We start from the raw sequence: 20012 nt of genomic DNA, 5'->3' as shown, positions 1-20012 counted from the left end.
AGAAGGAAGAGGTAGCTCTTAGGGAAAGTGCATAAAAAATGAAGAAATAACAGAAGCTCCTAGGAGATGCTATGATCACAAGACTTTAGGAAAGGCACCAAGAACGGTTTTGGTTCTTGATAGTTTCCTAGCTCCAAAACCTTAGAGCCTAACTGATTGTTGACAGTGGTTAATGTCCTTACACTGTGTATTTATTTTATGATTTATTTGGCTATGCCATGTTTTAGCTGTGTTTTTTAATTACAGCACATGGGATCTAGTTCACCAACCAGAGACTGAACCCAGGCCCCCTGCACTGGGAGCACAGAGTTTTAGCTACTGGACCATCAGGGAAGTCCCGAAACTCCTTAAATTTTGATGAGTCTCACTGATTCTATTTTTAATACATTCATTTACCTTTCTTAAATAAGTTAAAGTAAGTTTCTATGTCTGATGGCCAAAAAAACTAACTAGAATTCATTTTTAATAAATTTTATTCTTCCAAACTACTTAAAAGCAAAGATTAAACATTTTCTGGTTGTACAGTTCTTACCTTATTCTTTCAGTAGGAGGTCCAGTGTAATGCAGTGGATTGAGATATTCTCTGGAGCAAAATTTACCTACTTCATCCACCCAATGACCTGTTAATGTTGGTGGACAAACCACCAAGGAAGGAAGTGGCATACATTCTGCCAATTTTGATCTTGCATATTCCTGGGCCCTTTACAACAGCAAAACACAATGAATTAACCAGCTTGTTTATATTGCTCAGCGTCTCAAAGCCTTGTGTTAACATAACATTTAAAATCACCTGTGACAGTGATCTCCTGCTAGAATACAGATGGACTGTAAAGTCTTCCCTAAACCCATGTCATCACACAGAATTCCATGAAGCTTATACTTATTAAGAAATGCTAACCAGTTCACACCATCCTGAAACGTTGGGAGAAAGAGAAAAATGGTAAATGTGAACAGATCATAAAAATATTTTTCTGTAAAGAACATGTTTACAAAGACCAAAGGCAGGGAGAAATAAATGGATACAAGACACCAAACACAAGAATTTTAATTATTAAATCAATCTTTAAATTCTTCAAGGTATATTTAAAAGGAATAATCAGTATTTGTAAGATTAAGTATAAAACTTTACCTGTTGATATTTTCTGAGTTCAGCATTGATTGGTACTGGAATCTTGTAATTTTCTAACTTTTTCCCATCTAACAATTGCTCCAAAAAGTGTCTTTCCTTGGCTTTCAATTGGATTAATTCTTCTGACATATTTGGAGGGTCCGGAATGCCTGCCTAAAATTATTTTTTAAGTGTATTAAAATGATTTGCTACACGCACACACACACGCACTCACATATATATGCAAAGAAAAACCAATTCAAAAATAGTATCATTTTAGTGACTGGAAGACAAATATTTAAGACTCTGGTATTAAAAGTACTATATGATGAGATTATTAAATAAGCACATCTAAGCTATTTTAAGAACACAGCTACAACTTATTTTTCCCATACCATGTGTTACTTGATAATGGCAAAATTGTATTGTTTAAGTGGAATGCTGTTAATATAGAGCCTCTTTAGTGTTGATGGTTGCCCAGGGTATTGGTTCTAAAAATGTGGTCTGCAGACCGCTCAGGATTTCTAAGACCTTTTCACAGGGTTACTGACTGCAGCTATTTCATAACAAAGGATAAGACATTGTTTGCTTTTTCCACTGTGTTGACTTTTGCTCTGATGCACAAAAGTAATGGTGGGCAAGACTGCTTTTGCCTCAGAAAGAATCAAGGCGGTGAGACTGCTTTTGCCTCAGAAAGAATCAAGGCGGTGACACCAAGTATGTGAGCAGTCACTATTACTTGCTGCCACGCACCAGCCTTTTTTTAACACAAGCTGGTTTCACTTAAGAAAGTCACTGAAGCAGTAAAAATAATTTTATTAAACCTCAACCTTTGAATGGCACATCTTTTTTTAACATTCTGTGCAACAAAATATGAAGTATTCCATAAAGCATTTCTGCTGTATACCATGCATACTGAAATACAAAATATTTAGGAAAAGCACTTGTAAGATTTCTTAAAATTGTGAGTTGACCTAGCTGTTTTTCACAGAACAAGTTTACTTGAATGGACTGACAAACTATGGTTATTCTGACTTGAGTATCTGGCAGATTATTTTCTTTAAAAAAAATTTGGTCACTTCAAGGAAAATGAGTGGCACAACTGTTGTCAGTGATAAAATGCAAGCTGTCAAAATCAACTTAGCACTGCAGGTGCTTCCCAATATTTAAAAATTTTCTGTTGGTGATACTAATGAGTCTTTTTTGTTACTATATGCTGATATGAATCAACCTTTAAAAGACTTACATAACTCAGTGAGCCAGTGTTCTCCAGATGACCAATGCATGTTACAAAGCGTGTATCTGTAAAAGGTCTATTCAAAAGTCTAATGGATTTATTCTTTAAATGAATTAATAAATCTTTTTCCACTTTTCACTTTTAATTTCTACTACAGAAACTATAAACAAAAATTCTTTGGGGTCTTTAATATTTAAGAGTGTAAAGAGGTACAGAGACCAAAAAGTTTGAGAACTACTGCCCTATGATTAAGAAATTAGTTCCCCAACCAGGGATCGAACCTGTCCCCTCTGCAGTGAAAGCTCGGACCACCAGGGAATTCCCTCAAAAGGGTTTAGAATTAACAACTTAATCAAGATAGAAACTAACATTTTAACACATTCAATATCCTAATGATAACTATCAAAACAAGGCCTTTCTGCACAGTGCTTTACATGGAAGTAACAAATCTTCAGACATTTATCCTCATGGACCTTTTAATAAATAACAACCAGATATAAGGCCGTACTTCCCGGGCGGCACTATGGGTAAAGAACCTGCCTGCCAGTGCAGGAGAAATGAGAGATGCAAGTTTGATCCCGGGTTGGGAAGATCCCCTGGAATAAGAAATGGCAACCCACTCCAGTATTCTTGCCTGGAGAATCCCATGGACAGGGAAGCCTGGCGGGCTACAGTCCATAGGACCACAAAGAGTTGGACACGACTGAAGTGACTCAGCATAAGGCCATACAATGAGGTACATTCCCTAACAATGATGAGGATTCATAAATACTGTACAGTGCCAGGGACTCTTCCATTGATACCTTCCTCCCTCCAAGTCCTATAAAAGCAGCAAGAGTTCCTAACAGTGCCAGGAATAAAAGCTTCTATCCAACCCGCTGCTTGATAGTCCCAGAATCCTTGAAAGAAAAGTACATGATTCTTCTTATGAAAATATAACTGAATCAAGACAAAGTGGAATAGCAATTAACCTGCATGACATTCTTGTTTCTACTGCTGTGTCTTCAAATTCACAGCATCTAATCTGTCATTAATCCTATCCAGTGTGTTTTTACTTGTAATTGTATCTTTCAACTCAAGAAGTTCAATGTGGGTTGTTCTTATTTCTTCCATTTCACTCTTTATTACACTCATGCTTTCCCTCTACCTTCTTGAACATATGGAGCATATTTTAATGACCTTGTATACTAATTCTATTATCTGGGTCATTTCAGGGTCAGCTTCTATTGACTGACTTTTCTCCTGGGTAACTTCTTTTTTCTTCCTCTGGCCACACCACATGGCTAGTGGGATCTCAGTTTCCCACCTAGGGATTGAACCCTGGTCATGGCACTGAAAGCCTAGAATCCTAACCACTAGGCCACTAGGGAATTCCTTCTGGTTAATTTTTTGATGTGTGCTAAATATCCTAAGTTTTATGCTGTTAGGTGCTGAACTCTTGGGGGTTAAATATTTTAGTTTTTTTAATTTTTTCTGGGATGTAGTTAAATATCTGAAACCAATCCAATCCTTTAAGGCTTGCTTTTTTTAGGCTTTGCTAATGTGGGTTCAAATCTTCTTGCAAGGGTTAATTTGGCCCCATTACTCAGGCAGTGTACTTCTGAAGACTGTACTCAGTACCCTATGGTAAGTCCTTTGACTCAGCTTTTTTTTTTTTTTAAACCAGATATAGTCAAACTCTTCCCCCTGCCAAGAGACTGTTCCAAAGTATTATGCTCATACTTTTCTAGTAGAAATATAAAATGGTACAGTTTTCTGGGAAAACAATTTGATAGTTTCTTAAGAAGTTAAACATCATATGACCCAGTAATTCCATTCCTAAATGTGTGCTCAAAAGAAAGAAGAGCAGGGACTGCCCTGGTGGTCCACTGGTTAAGAATCTGCACTTCCACTGAAGGGGGCACGGGTCTGATCCCTGGTCAGGGAACTAAGATCCCATGTGCCTCACAGAGAAATCAAAAAGAGAAGGGGGGAAAAAAAAAACTTACACCCAAATACTTTATAAGTGCATGCTCACAGCAGCATTACTCATAATAGCCAAATGTCCATCAACTGATGAATGGATAAACAAAATGTGGTATTCTAGTGTATTATCTGGCCTAAAAAGGAACTACTGGACACATACTACAGAATGGGCGAAATGCATATATACTTATTTCTTGAATTACAAAAATCCCATAAAAATATATTAAGTGGCTAAGTGACAGGGTCCTGGCTTTTCTCTTGCTTCAAGCCACTTCTATTTCCTCCATTGGCCACATATATTATTTCTGTCCCGTAAGTATACTCCAAAATTGTTCAACTTCAGCCTTGCATTCTGCTTTCTCCATAATCCAACAAGCATATCATTTGCTTTTTACACTTTCAGTTACCATCTCTCAAATTTACCTTTCATGTAAACTCCAGAACAGTATCTTAGATATTACTGGGATACTCAGGAACACAATTTATTTCTAGAATAGCATCTAGAAATCTAGCATCACCTAAAGAATTATTCTTTTATGAACCATAGTTTTATTTAAAACAGTGTTAAAGAAAATTACCTATTAAAACATAAAAGTCTTAACACTTATAATGTAAACATATTCAACATCTTTTAAAAAACTTGTTCTTTAAAATGTGTTCTTTAAAAGGTGTTACAATTATCATGAAGTTATTGAAAACATTAAGTTCATAAACCAAGTTATCATCAACTTACCTCAAGTGGCATGAGTCTAATTAGTGTTGCAAAGCACTGTGTAGCCATGAATCTTACGCTGTCCGTCTGATCACTCATCCTTCCCAACACAGGCACAACTAAGAGTACAATGTATGGAACGATTCCAACATCCAGTTGTTCCATGACACCTGAGGAAGTTACTAAGGAAATTTCTAACTGGTTCCAGGGTAGCTGTTTTCATAAACAAACTGATACACCAAGACTGTGACCTCTACAACAGTTCCTCATTGCTTCCCTGTATTATGAGGGACTGACTATCCCTCAAGGTCTTATTCAATTATAACAGCATTTATACAGGGTTACTCTTTTGTAAAAACTATGTAACTTTCTCAAGATTAAGAAGATTTTTTTCATCTGAGGAATGCTGGAGGAAATCTTTACTAAGATTTTTTTCCATAGAGGAATTCCTACAAGTTTCTAGAACTCACATATCAAAATAAATTGATTTACATTGCGAGCAAGGGAGCACAACTAAGTGTCAAAAATTAATTCCAATTTTCCCACCAGGATCCTAACAACCCTGAGCTGGAGATAGCAGGTCCAAAGAGTTCAATCCCATAATCTTTAGCATTTCTTTAGCTAGAGTTTCTACTGGTTTGCTCTCTATCCATCTTTCTTGCTCTTAGACCAAAATATCTTTTAGGTATTTTGAGTTAAACAATGTTCATGGATGTCATACCCTTGGTAAAAAGCTTGTCTGTATATTTCTAGTTAATTAATCATTTTGCCAGACAATCAATGAACAAAGCAAACATAGTAAATTTATAAGCATCTGATTAATACTGGGTTGGCCAAAAAAAGTAGCATAGCATCACATAGAAAAAGCCAAATGCACTTTTTTAGCAAACCTCATATTTAAAAACATACTATAAATTTTTTGCTTATAAAAAGATCTCAAAATTAACAGTAATTCTTCAATTTTTTGTGTGAATATTATAATAAAATGTAAATACAGGTATAATGTAATGCAATAAAAATAACACTTCAAAATAAAATGTAAAAAAGTAGTTTTCTTTTTTGGAACAAGGCAGGTTGTGTGCACATTTGTTTTTGGTGCTGGGTTTTTTTTGGCTTGTTCTCCTCCCACCCCCCAATCCTGACACGGCTTGCTCAGCAGTGAAAGTGTGGAGTCCTAACCACTGGATTGCCCTGTATATATCTGAATAAATTTTATTTTAGTCACTCTTAAATAAAGCAAATATAATTTGAGTAGTTTGTCAAAGTGAAAAAGGATACAGGCAAGAGCTTCAATTGCACCCTCTTGTTTGATATTGTCATCAATTGCTCCCAGCCATGGAAGAACCTTCTCCAAAAATATATTCATTGTTTCCATGGTAGCTATTTTGCTCATGACGCCCACACAACGAGCAGCCATGTGCCTCACTGCAGTGCTGGGATACTGAAGGCACATGTAAAGATGAGGCAAATGCAGTACCAACTAAAAACAAAAAGACAAGTCAGAAGACTCATTAGGGAATCTCATGTTTAAACTATAATGGCCCTTACTCAGAGGTTCTCAATATTCCAAGCAATGCTAAATCCAAGAATTATCTCCAGTTACCTTAAAACATTGTCAGAACATACTCAATAAAAATTTAATCTAAATCTACATTATTATAATGCTTTTAAAAAGAAGAGATGGATGCAGAACTTCTCCCCTATTGAATATTCTCTTAAGCATCAGGGAACACTCAGTACTTTCCAAAATTCGCAGGGAACACATCAAAGGCACTTGCACGATTCTCCTACTGAGGCTGGGAAAATGACACTGCACATCATCAGCCCCCTCCAAATCTAGCTTAGGTTTAAGTACATACTTTGTATTCCCTGGGTTGGGTGATCCTGATTTTGCTCTAGGCACCATACTCTGGTAGTTATTTTCCACTTTAACTTCCTGGCTTTCCATATGCAATATAATCACAAGAGCACGACATATCCCATTATTAAATGTCTGATGCACAGAAGCCAGGATTAATGTTGATGAGAGTCAGGTACTTGCTCAACAAACTAGCCTTACAGTTCAACTGAATGCATCCTGTTTGATCACGGAGGGTGAGCACTTACAGATGAATTCTGTCCTTCTTTACTAAATTCCCAAAATTTAACAAGTAAAAGAATATGCTTTGTTACTATATGAACAGAAGAATTTCCCTCTACTCTCTCCTATATGAATAGAGAATTGACGCTAGCACCCTTTATGATGTTATAAATTGCAAAGCTTCCTATTACAGTTACATGGAAAGAATAATATCAATACTTTATTCAGTGGAAAAACCAGATAATTAATTCTCTGGTCTATGTTCCTCCTCCCTCTATTCTAATTTTTTGGTGACAGAGATTTTAATAGTTAAAAAAAAAACCCATGTTCTATCTTTGCCACTGACTAGTCTCATCTCAGAGAGGTAAGTTCCTCCTACCATTACATTTATCTTAGGGAAGAGATTTTATCACCTGGATTCTTCTGTTCCTGAACTATATTATTAAGATGGTACAGATGAACAGGGATGCAGCTTTCTTTTGTGTTTGCAGCTGGCTTCAGGTCATCAGAGCCCTGTTCCTACTGCCCTGTATTCTAAGCTCTCAGAGTGGGTTTTCTTTCATGCACCCAGCTCTGCCTCAAAGCCTGGAAGAGTTAAGTTGTCAGGAAAAGAAGGAATCTAGTTATAGCATCTAAAAGAAAATGAAATCATAAGGGATGACATCGTAGTTGCACTTTTCATTCAAGCCTTAAGTCTTTCTAATAAGACTACTCGATTTATTAGGAAAAAAACTACACTTGCATTAGTTAGTTACCAGGGGATGAAGCTCAGAATCCATCGACACTGCTGCTGTTTCAAAAACTTGCAGAGAATTCACCAGTTCTTGGGCAGGGCCATCTCCCTTTTCCAAGAGGGACTTTCCATCTATTAAGATACATTGATTTAAGTGCATATTACCTTACAAATAGTTTTTCAAAATCCAGAGCTTACAAAAAGTCTTAGCACCCCCCAGCTACTGTGGGAGAATCTCTTTTGCTTTATAATGTAAAATGAAATACAACACCCTTAATTTAACTGCTGAGGTGCTACTCCTAAAGAACTAAAGAAGCTTAATATAATGATCCATTTCAAATCTCTTTCTAAATACATAACAGGAAAAGTAAAAAGCAAGAAAAGTATACAAAATGACATGAAAATCAATGTTTTTACCAACCTTCTATTTAAAAACTTACCAGCTGGCCTGGGATAAACAGGCACAGGCACTGTTATTTTATAAAGACATATGTAATAGATATACACTGAAATCTGTTTAAATCTCAACTCGGAAAAATATGTACACACCAAAATTATGTATGTCGATTGTATTCCTCAGTGGGCCAACCATCGCATCCCAGAGATGTGGCAACTTCACTGCCATTTCACCACCAAAATGCTTCACTATAGTTGTCAAGGCAAACTCAGCTCCTCTCCGTTGTACCAAGTAAGGCTTCTGGGCCTAAAAATTAAATGTTAGGTGAAAACAAGATTTCAGAAAAAAGTATAATGCTTTCAAAATGTTATTAAGAGAATTTAAAAATCGGTGTTAAGAATTCAGTGTTACCAATTACTGGACATGTTATAACTATAAAACACCTCTCAATAAATTTACATAGGCATAAAATCCTGAGCTAGATTTTTACATCCAAAATAAAATACTTTTCGGGGGCTGGAGAAAAGAAATAGAAGAATACGTGCTGTTTCTAGAGATAGTCCTAAGTGACATGTTTTTTTCTTCTTCTATCCGAAAGAAACTTACCATGACCTGCCCTTATTTATATTTGCTTAAGGGATAGCATGGCTTCCCTGATAGCTCAGTTGGTGAAGAATCTGCCTGCAATGCCGGAGACGCTGGTTTGATTCCTGGGTCAGGAAGATTCCGTGGAGAAGGGATATGCTGCCCACTCCAGTATTCTTGGGCTTCCCCTGTGACTCAGCTGGTATAGAATCTCCCTGCAATGCGGGAGACCTGGATTTGATCCCTGGGTTGGGAAGATCCCCTGAAGAAGGGAAAGGCTACCCACTTCAGTATTCTGGCCTGGAGAATTCCATGTATTGTATAGTCCATGAGGAGGTTGCAAAGAGTCGAACATGACTGAGTGACTTTCACTTTCAAGGGATAGAATATAAGCATCTGTTTAATAAGATTAATATAACCTCATACTTAGCAGTAATTTCATTAATAATTAAATACAAAAAAAGTCCCCCCAGAAAGATACAATTATATTTTTAAGTGAAGGAACTATGCAAATCATCAAAGTATACATTTTTTATTAAAATTAACATGAGAATAATATAGTTAGTGAAAAAGTCTTCATTCACAGACTATTTTAAAAGGAATATAGACAATAAGATTTTGGTTTAAAAAAACAAAACAGGCCTATACTTTACAGAAATATATTAAGCACATGTCTTTTAGCACTGATAGTGTATTGCTCAACTCAGGAAAGTTCCTATGTCTTGCAACCAGTAGAGCTACCTAGAGAATTCCATTGTTAAAAATGTGACTGTAAGATTTTTTCAAAACCAGTTAAAAAACATTTTTCTTTTTTTTCAGCCACACAGCAGTGTGAGATCTCAGTTCCCTGACCAAGGATCAAACCTGCACTGGAAGCATGCAGTCTTAACCACTGGACTGCCAGGAAGTGCCACCAGGGAAGTCCCACCAAGCTTTTTTTAAATTGTCTTTAAAAACTATACTGTAGAACAAGTAGATCAATGAAATAGAATAGAAAGCCCAAGGAGATCCTCACATATAGGAAAGCAGGATATATAACAGAGGAGCATTCATCACCAACTAGGGACGAAAAGATTCAGTGGTGGGATAAATGGTTGTTCCTATGGGCAAATAAATTTAGATCCCTACCTCACATCACACAATTAATAAATTTCAAGTTGACTAAAAGGTAACAAGTTATTTGACATTATAAACGTATCCTCTGAATATCAACAGTAATTCCCTAACACTGATAAGACTGAGAAAAGTTAGCTTTCACTATTACTTAACATCTCCATAGTCACTGTTACAGGAGTGAATTAGTTCATATTTATGAATGACTTATACACCCACTATGGAGAGGGTTTCTTGCTAGGAAGATAATCAGGAAACTAAATTGGTAAAAATAAGAAGCTTAAGAAATTTGAAGTTTGTAGTTTTTCTGAACTCTGTTGCTGGAGTACTCCAAAAAGTTATTAGCCCCAGTTCATTCACTTAAAAATATAATTCTAGAAGCTGATATGACAATTTAGCTCTCAATCTGTAAGAAATTTTGTTTTAAAATCAGAGTATTCAAAGAAGAAAAACTATTTACCTCATCAAGTTCAACAAGGAGGTTTCCACTACCTCCTGCAGGAAGATCTGCTATTTGAGCTTTGACGGCTTTGGGGGTAGGACCTCGCCTACTTGTGATAGCAAAAGCAGCTTTCTGATGCCGATAGAGTGTAATTATACCCCGGTGCTTGGTGACAGTATGATGCATTCCATCTTTTTCAGAGTTGGATCCTATTAAGGAAAAAAGTCAAATAATCCTTAAACCATAATACATGTGACCAAATGTTTCCTGCTCCAAAAGATACAACACATTTTAAAATTGTCTTTTAAGCCTCAATTTTTATAGGCCAATGATATTTTCTCTAGACAATGAAATGATCACAAAAATCAGTAATTTGCAACATTAAGTTAAACATTTTGATATCTGCATAGGACCATATTTAATACAACCAAGGTTGCAGAATCCTCTTGACAACCAGAAATATCTAATGCAAGGCTGTACCTCCTTCTGTTAAAAGTACATTAATTCTTTAAAAATGAGTTCGTTTCCAGGCATAAAAAAACACATTAAAAAATACTGCAAGTAACTTCTCTTTAAAAAAAAAAAAGTCTATGCTGCTGCTAAGTCACTTGAGTCTTGTCCAACTCTGTGCGACCCCATAGACGGCAGCCCACCAGGCTCCCCCGTCCCTGGGATTCTCCAGGCAAAAATACTGGAGTGGGTTGCCACTTCCTTCTCCAATGCATGAAAGTGAAAAGTGAAAGTGAAGTCGCTCAAGTCATTTCTGACTCTTAGCCACCCCATGGACTGCAGCCTACCAGGCTCCTCTGTCCATAGGATTTTCTAGGCAAGAGTACTGGAGTGGGGTGCCATTGCCTTCTCCGAGTAACCAGGAATTCAGAAATACCAACCAATGCAAAATATTGTTGCCTCAACTAGCCCTCAGGGAGGGGGATGGGAGGAAATTAGGACTAAGGCATGTGACAAAACATTGGTCCTTGAGACTAGACTACAAAGAGCAGTTACTACTTTACATATAAATTTTCTGGAGGAAAACAGAAAAGCTGTTTAAACACTATTTGATAACAGAGTCCACTTATCTCATAAGACATGTACTACATTAGAGAAAACAATTTTATAAAAAGAACTTTCAATCACCATTGGATGCAGTTAGTTTTCAAGCCCTGTTAACAGTAAACCCTATAATGATGATCTTGAAAGAGAAGTTAAGGGTTAATACCTGTCTTATAGATTTAGTCATCTTAAATGTGAGAACTTAAAGTCCTCAAAGATATCAGGTCTTTTATAAAAAACTTATGAGTTAAGAGGGCTGTGATTTTATTAGCAATAAGTGCAAATTCTCTCAAAATGGTAAAAATCTCCAACATAAACTGGATTTTGCTTAAATTATACCTGTAGATAACTGTAAACAAACTTAAATGGTTAATTCTTTCTATACCCCAAATACAGGTTTAGATATATACCTTTAGAATTTTCCTGGCCACTTTGTGTTGGTACTGGACATGTGACAGAAGGAGTTAGATACGGGTCCACACAAAGTGAGCTACAGAGATTTTTAATAATTTTTGAATTGGGACAGGGAGTCCTGGTTGTGCACTGCTGAAGTAGTTTGGCCATCCATTGAGCTGCGTAGTTCTGCACTAGCGTATTCTCTTCCTTTTTAATTGTCTCCATTAATGGTTTTATAATAGGATTTAACTTCTCCGGCAGTTGCTGCAAGCTCACAACTGCACATGCAGCAAAAGTATGCACTCTCAACTGCAACACTTGCCACTCCTGGTTGGTCTCTGTAACTGTCATTTGGACCTGCTGTCGTTTACTATCTAACTGCTGTAATACTTGAGGATTTAAATTGAAGGATGATGTGACTTCATTAAAAACAGTAGTGACCTATTAAAGAGAGAAATCAAGAATCATTAATGACATCAACCCCAAGTAGCCTCTAAATTCTTAAAGGGAAGACAGCAGCTTTCTGTTTCAATTGTAAATTCTACAATAACTAGTACATTTTAGTATTCAGTAAACTAAATGTCTGAAACCTTCCAAGTAAACTTTATTTTAATCTGACTTAACATTGTATTATACTTTTTTAAGAAAGACACAATCTCTTCAGAGACTTCTTATATTTAGTAAGTTTGAGTGAAAAATCAACACATAATACCCACATAGTACTTTGGTGAAATAACGCTGTGAGCAAATATAAATCAATTCTTTGAGAATGGTGTAACAGTTAATTCTTTAATTACCAAGAACTGCTTGAAGCTATGACTGTGGCATCAGACTACTTTACAAGCTCCATTAAAAGACTGTTCATTGTATCTTTTTAAAACAACTTAATGAGATGTAACTCACATACAGTACACTCAAAGTGTACAGTTCAATGGTTTTTACTATATTCAGAATTGTACAATCATCACCACAATTTTAGAACATTTTCATCATCTCCAAAATGAAACTCAATACCTATTAGTAGTAACACCTCATTTCCTCCATCCTATGTAACCACTTATCTACATTCTATCTTCACAGATTTGCCTATTCTGGACATTTTCATATAAACTAATGTATAATCTGTTATGACCAGATTCTTTCATTTAGCATCTTTAAAGGTTCACTGATGTTTTAGCATGTATAATTACTTCATTCCTTTTTTTGGCTAAATAATATTATACTACATGGATATACCATATTGCATTCTTCCATTCATTAGCTGATGAATGGTTGGGTTGGTTCCACCTTAGTTAATATTACAAATAATGTTGCTAAGAACATTTATGTAAAAAATTTTGTGTGCACTTGTTTTTTAAATTACCATTTAAAGATAGTATGATGGCTTGCTGCTGCTGCTGCTGCTAAGTCGCTTCAGTCGTGTCTTACTCTGTGCGACCCCATAGACGGCAGCCCACCAGGCTCTGCTGTCCCTGGGATTCTCCAGGCAAGAACACTGGAGTGGGTTGCCATTTCCTTCTCCAGTGCATGAAAGTGAAAAGTGAAAGGGAAGTCGCTCAGTCGTGTCCGACTCTTAGCGACCCCAGGACTACAGTCTACCAGGCTCCTCCATCCATGGGATTTTCCAGGCAAGAGTACTGGAGTGGGGCGCCACTGCCTTCTCTGAGTATGATGGCTTACATAACAAAAATAGTCTTCTTGTTTGATAAATAACTGGAATCATAAAAAGGCTCTATAAATAGACCCAATCTGATCAACGCTGGTCAGAAAAGTCTGTAACATTAAAGAACCTATCTTTTTAAAAATGGATAACACAATTTTTCAGACTTAGAAATGATCAACTTTCTTATGGGCGAGACTGATAATGCCAGACTTTTATTATGAGAAGCACAACAGACACACAGATAAGATCTTCTTTTATCACTAAAACTATGAAAAACTTTAAGATCTTTTATCACTATAAAATATGAAAGACTTTAAATTGAGCTTTATCTGCTTGATTGTGTCTGTTCTCTACAAAGAAACATGATCATTATACCACTTCTAGCTTATATTCTCCACTTTGCTTTGTCTGTTTTATGTGTTCAAGCTCTGCATAAGATTATTTGAAACAGGGTTTCACTACTAAAAGTTTAAAACACTGTCCTAAATACACTATGCTTCTGTCAATTTTCAATGATGATAGGCAGCTTAGGTAAAGCTTTCCAATTTCCATTTATTCATTCAGTCAACGAATATTTAATGAGTAATACTAAAACATGAGTAAAACCAATGTCTTTATACACTCAAAAAAATGTGGAGACTAATGTGGGAGACACACAGGTAAACAAAGACAATACAGCATGAAACTAAGGTAAGTGCAAGTTGCTGTGGGAGCCCAAGGGCAGCTTACCTCTTCTCAGATGACAAAAGCAATGAAAGCTTGTTAGAGGCAGTAACACTTATGCTAGGTTTTTAAACAATAGTTAAGTCTGGAGTTATGAGGACATCTTGGAAAAAAGAGCTGAGGTAGTGAGTGGAAGTCGAGGCACTGTTCAAGGAACTGATAGCAGTCATCATGGCTTAAGCACAGGGCTTAGATGAAAGAACATCAAGAAATGAACTTGGGATGAGCATACAGGGTTGAGGGTAGGGAATTTCTGGCAAAGGGAAGAGGAGTTCAGACATGGAAGAGAGAATAAGTGAAGCAAAGAAACTGAACATGGGTGGTGTACTTTTGCAAGAGCAAAACTAACTAGGCTTAAGTGGAGGAAGTTTGAGAAATAATGAGAAAAGAGATGGGGAGTTTAGAGGTGGTGTTGAAAGAAAGGAAAAAACCAAAATCAAGGAAAAAGAAAATAATGTTTTTAAGTAGGGGAGAGATGTGTTCAGAATGGCACTAAGAACTTCACTCGTCTGGCACAGCAGGCAGGGTGAAATGAACCAGAGACTGCCTGGAGCCTGAGAGATGAGTCAGGACCTAGTCATAAAATACTAAGGCCTTTGACTGGGTTGCAGTGATGGAAACAGAGAAAGAACAAACACATGAAACTTTCTGAAAGGAAATGTTAACAAGATTTGAGACTGTGGATAAAAAGGGCTATTTTCTGTTAAAAAATAAATTCCAGTTTTGGTGGTGTTAAGTTTGAAATGACAGTGAGATATCCAAACAGAAATGCCTAACTGAAGAACATAAAAGATCAAGAGAAGACAGTACAGCCCATGGATAAGAACTAAATTATGCGAACAGTGAGAGACAAAGCCTGTATCTGGCAGGTAAGAGAAAAATAGGAATGCAAAGAAAGATACAAAGAACAACTCTTAGCCAGGGCCAAGATTAATCTTTTAAAACTGTTCTTCCCTCAAATATGCTCTTCTGGAGACTCTGATATCCTAGGTTAAGACCACTGGACTAAGGAAGTTGATGAAACAGAACAGTAGTTCCACTAGGGACTAAGAGATCTGAATAAGAAAAGCTTTAAAAGGCCATGTAATAGCTGTAAAAAAAAATCTTGTCAGAAACACTAAAAAGGGACCCCAGACCTTAAAGAAAATTTGAGGTTTTATTCTAAGAAAGCAAAACATGGGGAAGGGGAGGCAAAAAGGAGAAATTATATAAAAACAATAAAGAAGACTGGAGCAATTTTAGCTTTTTCTCACAGGTGAAAGAAACCAAAAACAATTTCAACTATATTGTGCGTGTTTTTTTTTTTTAAATAAGAAAGGGGGATAAGAAATGAAATATGCTCCTTCACAGGATTAACTCAAGTAAAGTAGCTGAACTTCTGATTCTGTAACTCAGGAAGAACTCTTTCACACTACCTAACCTCAAAGACTTACTAAATACAAAGATACAGCAATGCAAACACTGCTGCTGGCATACAGAGAGACAAACAGAATGAACAAATAGAGCCCAGATACAGAACCACACATCCATTTCAAATAATTTTTGACAAAGGAAACAAAACAATACAATGGAAAAAGGAAAATCTTTTCAATAAATGACAATGAAAAAATTAGGTATCTATATGAAACAATGCAGTCTCTATTTAGCACTATACATAAACGTAAATATGGATGATTAAACATTAAAACTACAATGCTTTAGAAGAAAATGTGTGTGAATACCTTCGTCACTTGGAAACAAGAAAAGGTACCTTAGATCACAGAACACAATAACCATAAAAGAAAACAACTGATAAATGAGACTTCATCAAACTTAAAAATACCTGCTCATTCAAAGACAAAGCAAGCCTCATATTGGGAGAAAATGTTCTGAAAGCATCTATATGATAAGGATTGGTATCCAAAATTTATTAAAAAAACTCCCAACTCAATAATAAAAAGAGGACCTAATTAAAAATAGACAAGAGCTAAAAACACATTTTGGAAAGGAAGATCAACAAATGGTGAATAAGACACAAAAAAGTTTTACACTTATTAGTCATCAAGGAAATGCCAAGTTAAAACCACAATGCCACTGTCACACAACCACCAGAAAGGCAAAAATTACAAGGAGTGACCATCACCAACTGTTGGTGATGATGTGGAGCAACCAAAACTCTCATATATTGCTGATTAGAAGGTAAAATGATACAGCCACTTTTGGGAAACTGCAATTGTTTATAAAACTAAATAAACATCTCAGCCTATGACCCAGCAATGCCACTATGTATTTACCCAAGAGAGATGAAAACATGTCTTAAAAACTTATACAAAAATGTTTACAGCAGCTCTGTTCACAACAGCTGAAAACTTGGAGCAGCCCAAGTGTTCATCAGGAGAAGGGCTTACACTTACTGTGGCATGTTTATACAATGCAAGAAAACTCAGCAATACAAAAGAATGAACTACTGATACATGTAACATCACAGATGATTTTAAAAAATATCATGCTGAAAAAGATCCTTACATTGAACAGCACAGAGTGTATGGTTCCATTTATATGAAATTCAAGAACAGGCAAAAGTAATCTATGATGCATGAGAAACCAGAACTAGGGTTCTCTGAGGGCAGGAGATTGACTGGGAAGTGGGTATGGCACTGGCTGTATCTTGACAGAGGTTTGGGTTTCAAAGGTATACATTTCTGTTAAAATTCATCATATATTCCATTGAAGATTTGTACAATTCATAGAATATAAGTTTTACCTCAAAGAAAAAGCAAATAACCGTAAAAACTAAATTTTAGTTAATGACACAAGAAAGAGCAAAAAAAGGGAAAACCCTGAATTTTAGTTGAGGTGTACTGATAGCTGTCTGTGACTTATTTAGAAATACATCAAAAATATGGATTAATGGTTGCATATTGCAATTAATACATATATGATAAAGCAAATTTAGTAAGGTGTTAACTGGAATCTAGTTGGTAGGTATATGAATACTAATTGTATAATTCTCTTATGTTTGAATGTTTTCACTGTAAGTTAGGAAGGGGGAGGAGAAATACTCAGAAACATTTTTTCCCCCATACTCTGCCAGTCTTAGGCAAAACTGAGAAATGACAAAAGGCAACAGCTTTTGCTAATAAAGGTGTATTGGTTTGTCAAAGCTGAGATTTTTTTAAAAAAAATCCCTTCCCCATTCTCTTGTTTGAAGAAAAGTCAATACAATGAAATAACCTTTCCAAAGGGAATTTAATTCCATTAAAATTTCCACCTCATTACTCTTACTTTATTCTGAATATATGATAGGCTGCTGCTAAGTCGCTTCAGTCATGTCCGACTCTGTGCGACCCCACAGACGGCAGCCCACCAGGCTCCGCCGTCCCTGGGATTCTCCAGGCAAGAACACTGGAGTGGGTTGCCATTTCCTTCTCCAATATGATAGGCTACCAAGCCACAAATAGATTCAACAAATTAAGTGTTTTTGTGGTAAACATGACATTGACAAATTTCTTATTTCATGCTCTAAAATTAAGAAAGTCACTTCTTTACTCACCAGGTCATTAGCTTGATCAATTGTAAAAACGTTGTTGTTTACTCTATTACCAACTTCAATATGTGCATCAGCTAATGATGAAATAAGCTGTTTACACTCATTTTGCATTCGTGTAAATGGAATGGCAATTTCATCATAATACAAATGTTCTGAAAGGGTATCAAGCAAACGTGGCTGCACAGCTAGGGTAACAGCTCTACACTCCTAAAATGTAACAGACAACAAATATTCAGGGCCAATACGTAAATGTAATTCTAGAAATGCATAATCTTCACTTGCAAACTACCAAGTCTAAATTTCTATTGTTTTTGAATCTATATTCTGTTATCTCCCAGAACATAGTTAGTTTCACAGAGAAAAGGTAACACACCCAAACTACTCTAAAATTTTAATATGAATGACTACAGAACATGCACATGGAACTATTACAATTCCATTAAATTTTCCACCTAATTACTCTTACTTTATTCTGAATTTATTCCAAGACAGATTTAAAAATATACAACTGTAAAAAGAAATCAGTCAGAAAAGAACACTTAGCATGCACTAAAAAATGTTATTTAAAAACTCATTAGATTTCTTAACAATTGAACCCATAGTTTCACATGCCATACTGTAGAAATGGATATATAATTTAAAAGCTACTCACCTGCCCCCAAATTTAACTAACCCTTCCCACTCTCTCTGGTTGTTGCCTGCCCCAACCAGAGGGGGAATGACCTCAGTGGTGAGCCATGAGGGATTCTGTGGGATCTGGGTGATCAGCCTGGGCTTCACAGAGTAAGTCCAGAGAAGCTCTGTGAGGGTCCAGAAACCGAACTGTCAACACTTGCTGCTGAGTCTGAGAGGCACAAAAACACAGCATCACTGCCTCTCCAGCACACCACGTCCTGCCTAAAAACAGATGAGCCTTGCTTCTTTCCAGAGGCAAAGCTGGGGTTTCAGCTGCAATAGAGCATGGCTCAATTACTTTTAGACACAGCTTTGACAAACTGTTAAGAGGCAGTAACAAGCAACTCTCACAGCAAGTGCAGACAGTTAAATTTCCAGAATTCCAGTCAATGGAATAAACAAAGCCAGCAGGAAGTTTCTTTGATTTACAGAAGCAAGTCTTACACAAAATCAATACATCTTACTAGAAGTTAAAAATTAAAGGGGCTGCAAGGGAATGGTTTATTTGGAAATAGAAAGATTTGGGTTTAAATGTGCTGATTTTATTCTTCCTGTGACCAAAAATCTGCCCTTGCTACTACTCATACAAATGGACTTCTAGCTCTCAAAGCCTCTTATGTTTTGTAGTTCTCAGGTACAAAACGGGGGGTTCTAAGAAAAAAGGCTAGGGTTAAAGGCAAATGAGAGAGAAACAATGTTTCAGTATAACTTGGAATACTTTTCTATAAATGTTCAATTTTTTAACAGAAAATTTTCACTTTTCTGTTTGCAAAATACAATGAAAATAATCCTAATAGCTAATGGAACCTAGTTTAGGTTGTCTTCATTTATTTGGGGGCAAAATCTTACCTTCTGTAAAGCAGCCCATTCACAGATTACCAAAGCTACACTAATTCTCTGTAAGGCAGATTTGGAGTTCAAATGGAAGAGTAGTAACTGGCCAAGGGATTCTGCTGGTTTAATTTCTTGGGTTACCACATTTACACTTGGATCACAAATACAGCAACAAAGGGCTCCTAACAGCCTAAGAGGGAGAAAAAAAGAAGTTACTATAAAAATTACTTTATAAAATTATGAAATTACTTTATATAATTATAAAATTACTTTATAAAAAAGTTTCCCCTACTGAAGCTATAACTTTTCCCAGGGAAGACTTAACTCCTATCTTATCTTCATAAAAAAAAAATACAAATCCTTGGAGAAGGAAGTGGCAAACCACTCCAAGTATTTTTGCCCGGGAAATCCCATGGACAGAGGAGCCTGGAGGGCAACAGCTCATGGGGTCACAAAGAGTCGAACATGACTTAGCAACTAAAACAACAAAACAAACAAAGGAGATTTTCAGACCTGAAAACACAGTTATGTGGCCTAGCTGTTCAAATTTTGTTGTGGACTGTGCAACTGTTCGGCTGCCTTCCCAAACAAATTTTAGTATCTGCCATTTAAGATGATTTCACCTAAGCTTAAATATTAAAGTATATGTGCACCAAAAATTACAAATCTTAGTTTTAAAACTTCAAAAGAATGAAAAATGTTTTCTTACTTTTTAATTTTTTTCTTACTCTAGTATGATGGAGGAAGGATTGACAGACACATGGGAG

General features: G+C 36.2%; 2 protein-coding genes across 12 annotated transcripts in view; one reads left to right on the top strand and one right to left on the bottom strand.

Moving 5' to 3' along the window:
- CPEB3 (cytoplasmic polyadenylation element binding protein 3) overlaps window positions 1-9984 on the top strand; it is a 348047-nt gene extending 338063 nt beyond the window's left edge. For all 4 annotated transcript variants that reach the window (XR_015155640.1, XM_086378576.1, XM_086378566.1 and 1 more), the window contains one exon: window positions 9637-9984. Coding sequence is in view for 3 of the 4 variants with exons in the window: in XM_086378576.1 (XP_086234702.1) it covers window positions 9637-9759 (123 nt within the window). In the remaining variant the exon portion in view is untranslated. The remainder of the gene's footprint in view (window positions 1-9636) is intronic.
- BTAF1 (B-TFIID TATA-box binding protein associated factor 1) overlaps window positions 1-20012 on the bottom strand; it is an 88008-nt gene that overhangs the window by 14750 nt on the left and 53246 nt on the right. For 5 of the 8 annotated variants that reach the window (XM_086378556.1, XM_086378558.1, XM_086378557.1 and 2 more), the window contains 11 exons: window positions 19261-19435; window positions 17740-17943; window positions 11836-12262; window positions 10391-10581; window positions 8385-8538; window positions 7858-7967; window positions 6301-6502; window positions 5044-5192; window positions 1130-1282; window positions 791-912; window positions 533-700 (listed from right to left, as the gene is read on the bottom strand). In XM_086378556.1, coding sequence (XP_086234682.1) covers window positions 533-700; window positions 791-912; window positions 1130-1282; window positions 5044-5192; window positions 6301-6502; window positions 7858-7967; window positions 8385-8538; window positions 10391-10581; window positions 11836-12262; window positions 17740-17943; window positions 19261-19435 — 2055 coding nt within the window. Of the gene's footprint in view, window positions 1-532; window positions 701-790; window positions 913-1129; window positions 1283-5043; window positions 5193-6300; window positions 6503-7844; window positions 7968-8384; window positions 8539-10390; window positions 10582-11835; window positions 12263-17739; window positions 17944-18388; window positions 18581-19260; window positions 19436-20012 lie in introns of those variants that run through there. The other 3 variants (XR_015155635.1, XR_015155636.1, XM_086378563.1) reach the window with 2 other exon arrangements.

The sequence above is a fragment of the Bos grunniens genome, chromosome 26 (genome assembly GCF_055505025.1).
Source record: "Bos grunniens cultivar Pamir isolate PY7600 chromosome 26, Bosgru_T2T1.0, whole genome shotgun sequence".
Taxonomy (NCBI): Eukaryota; Metazoa; Chordata; class Mammalia; order Artiodactyla; family Bovidae; genus Bos; species Bos grunniens.
Note: the sequence above shows the minus strand (reverse complement) of the source record. Positions and strands in the feature narration are given on the sequence as shown.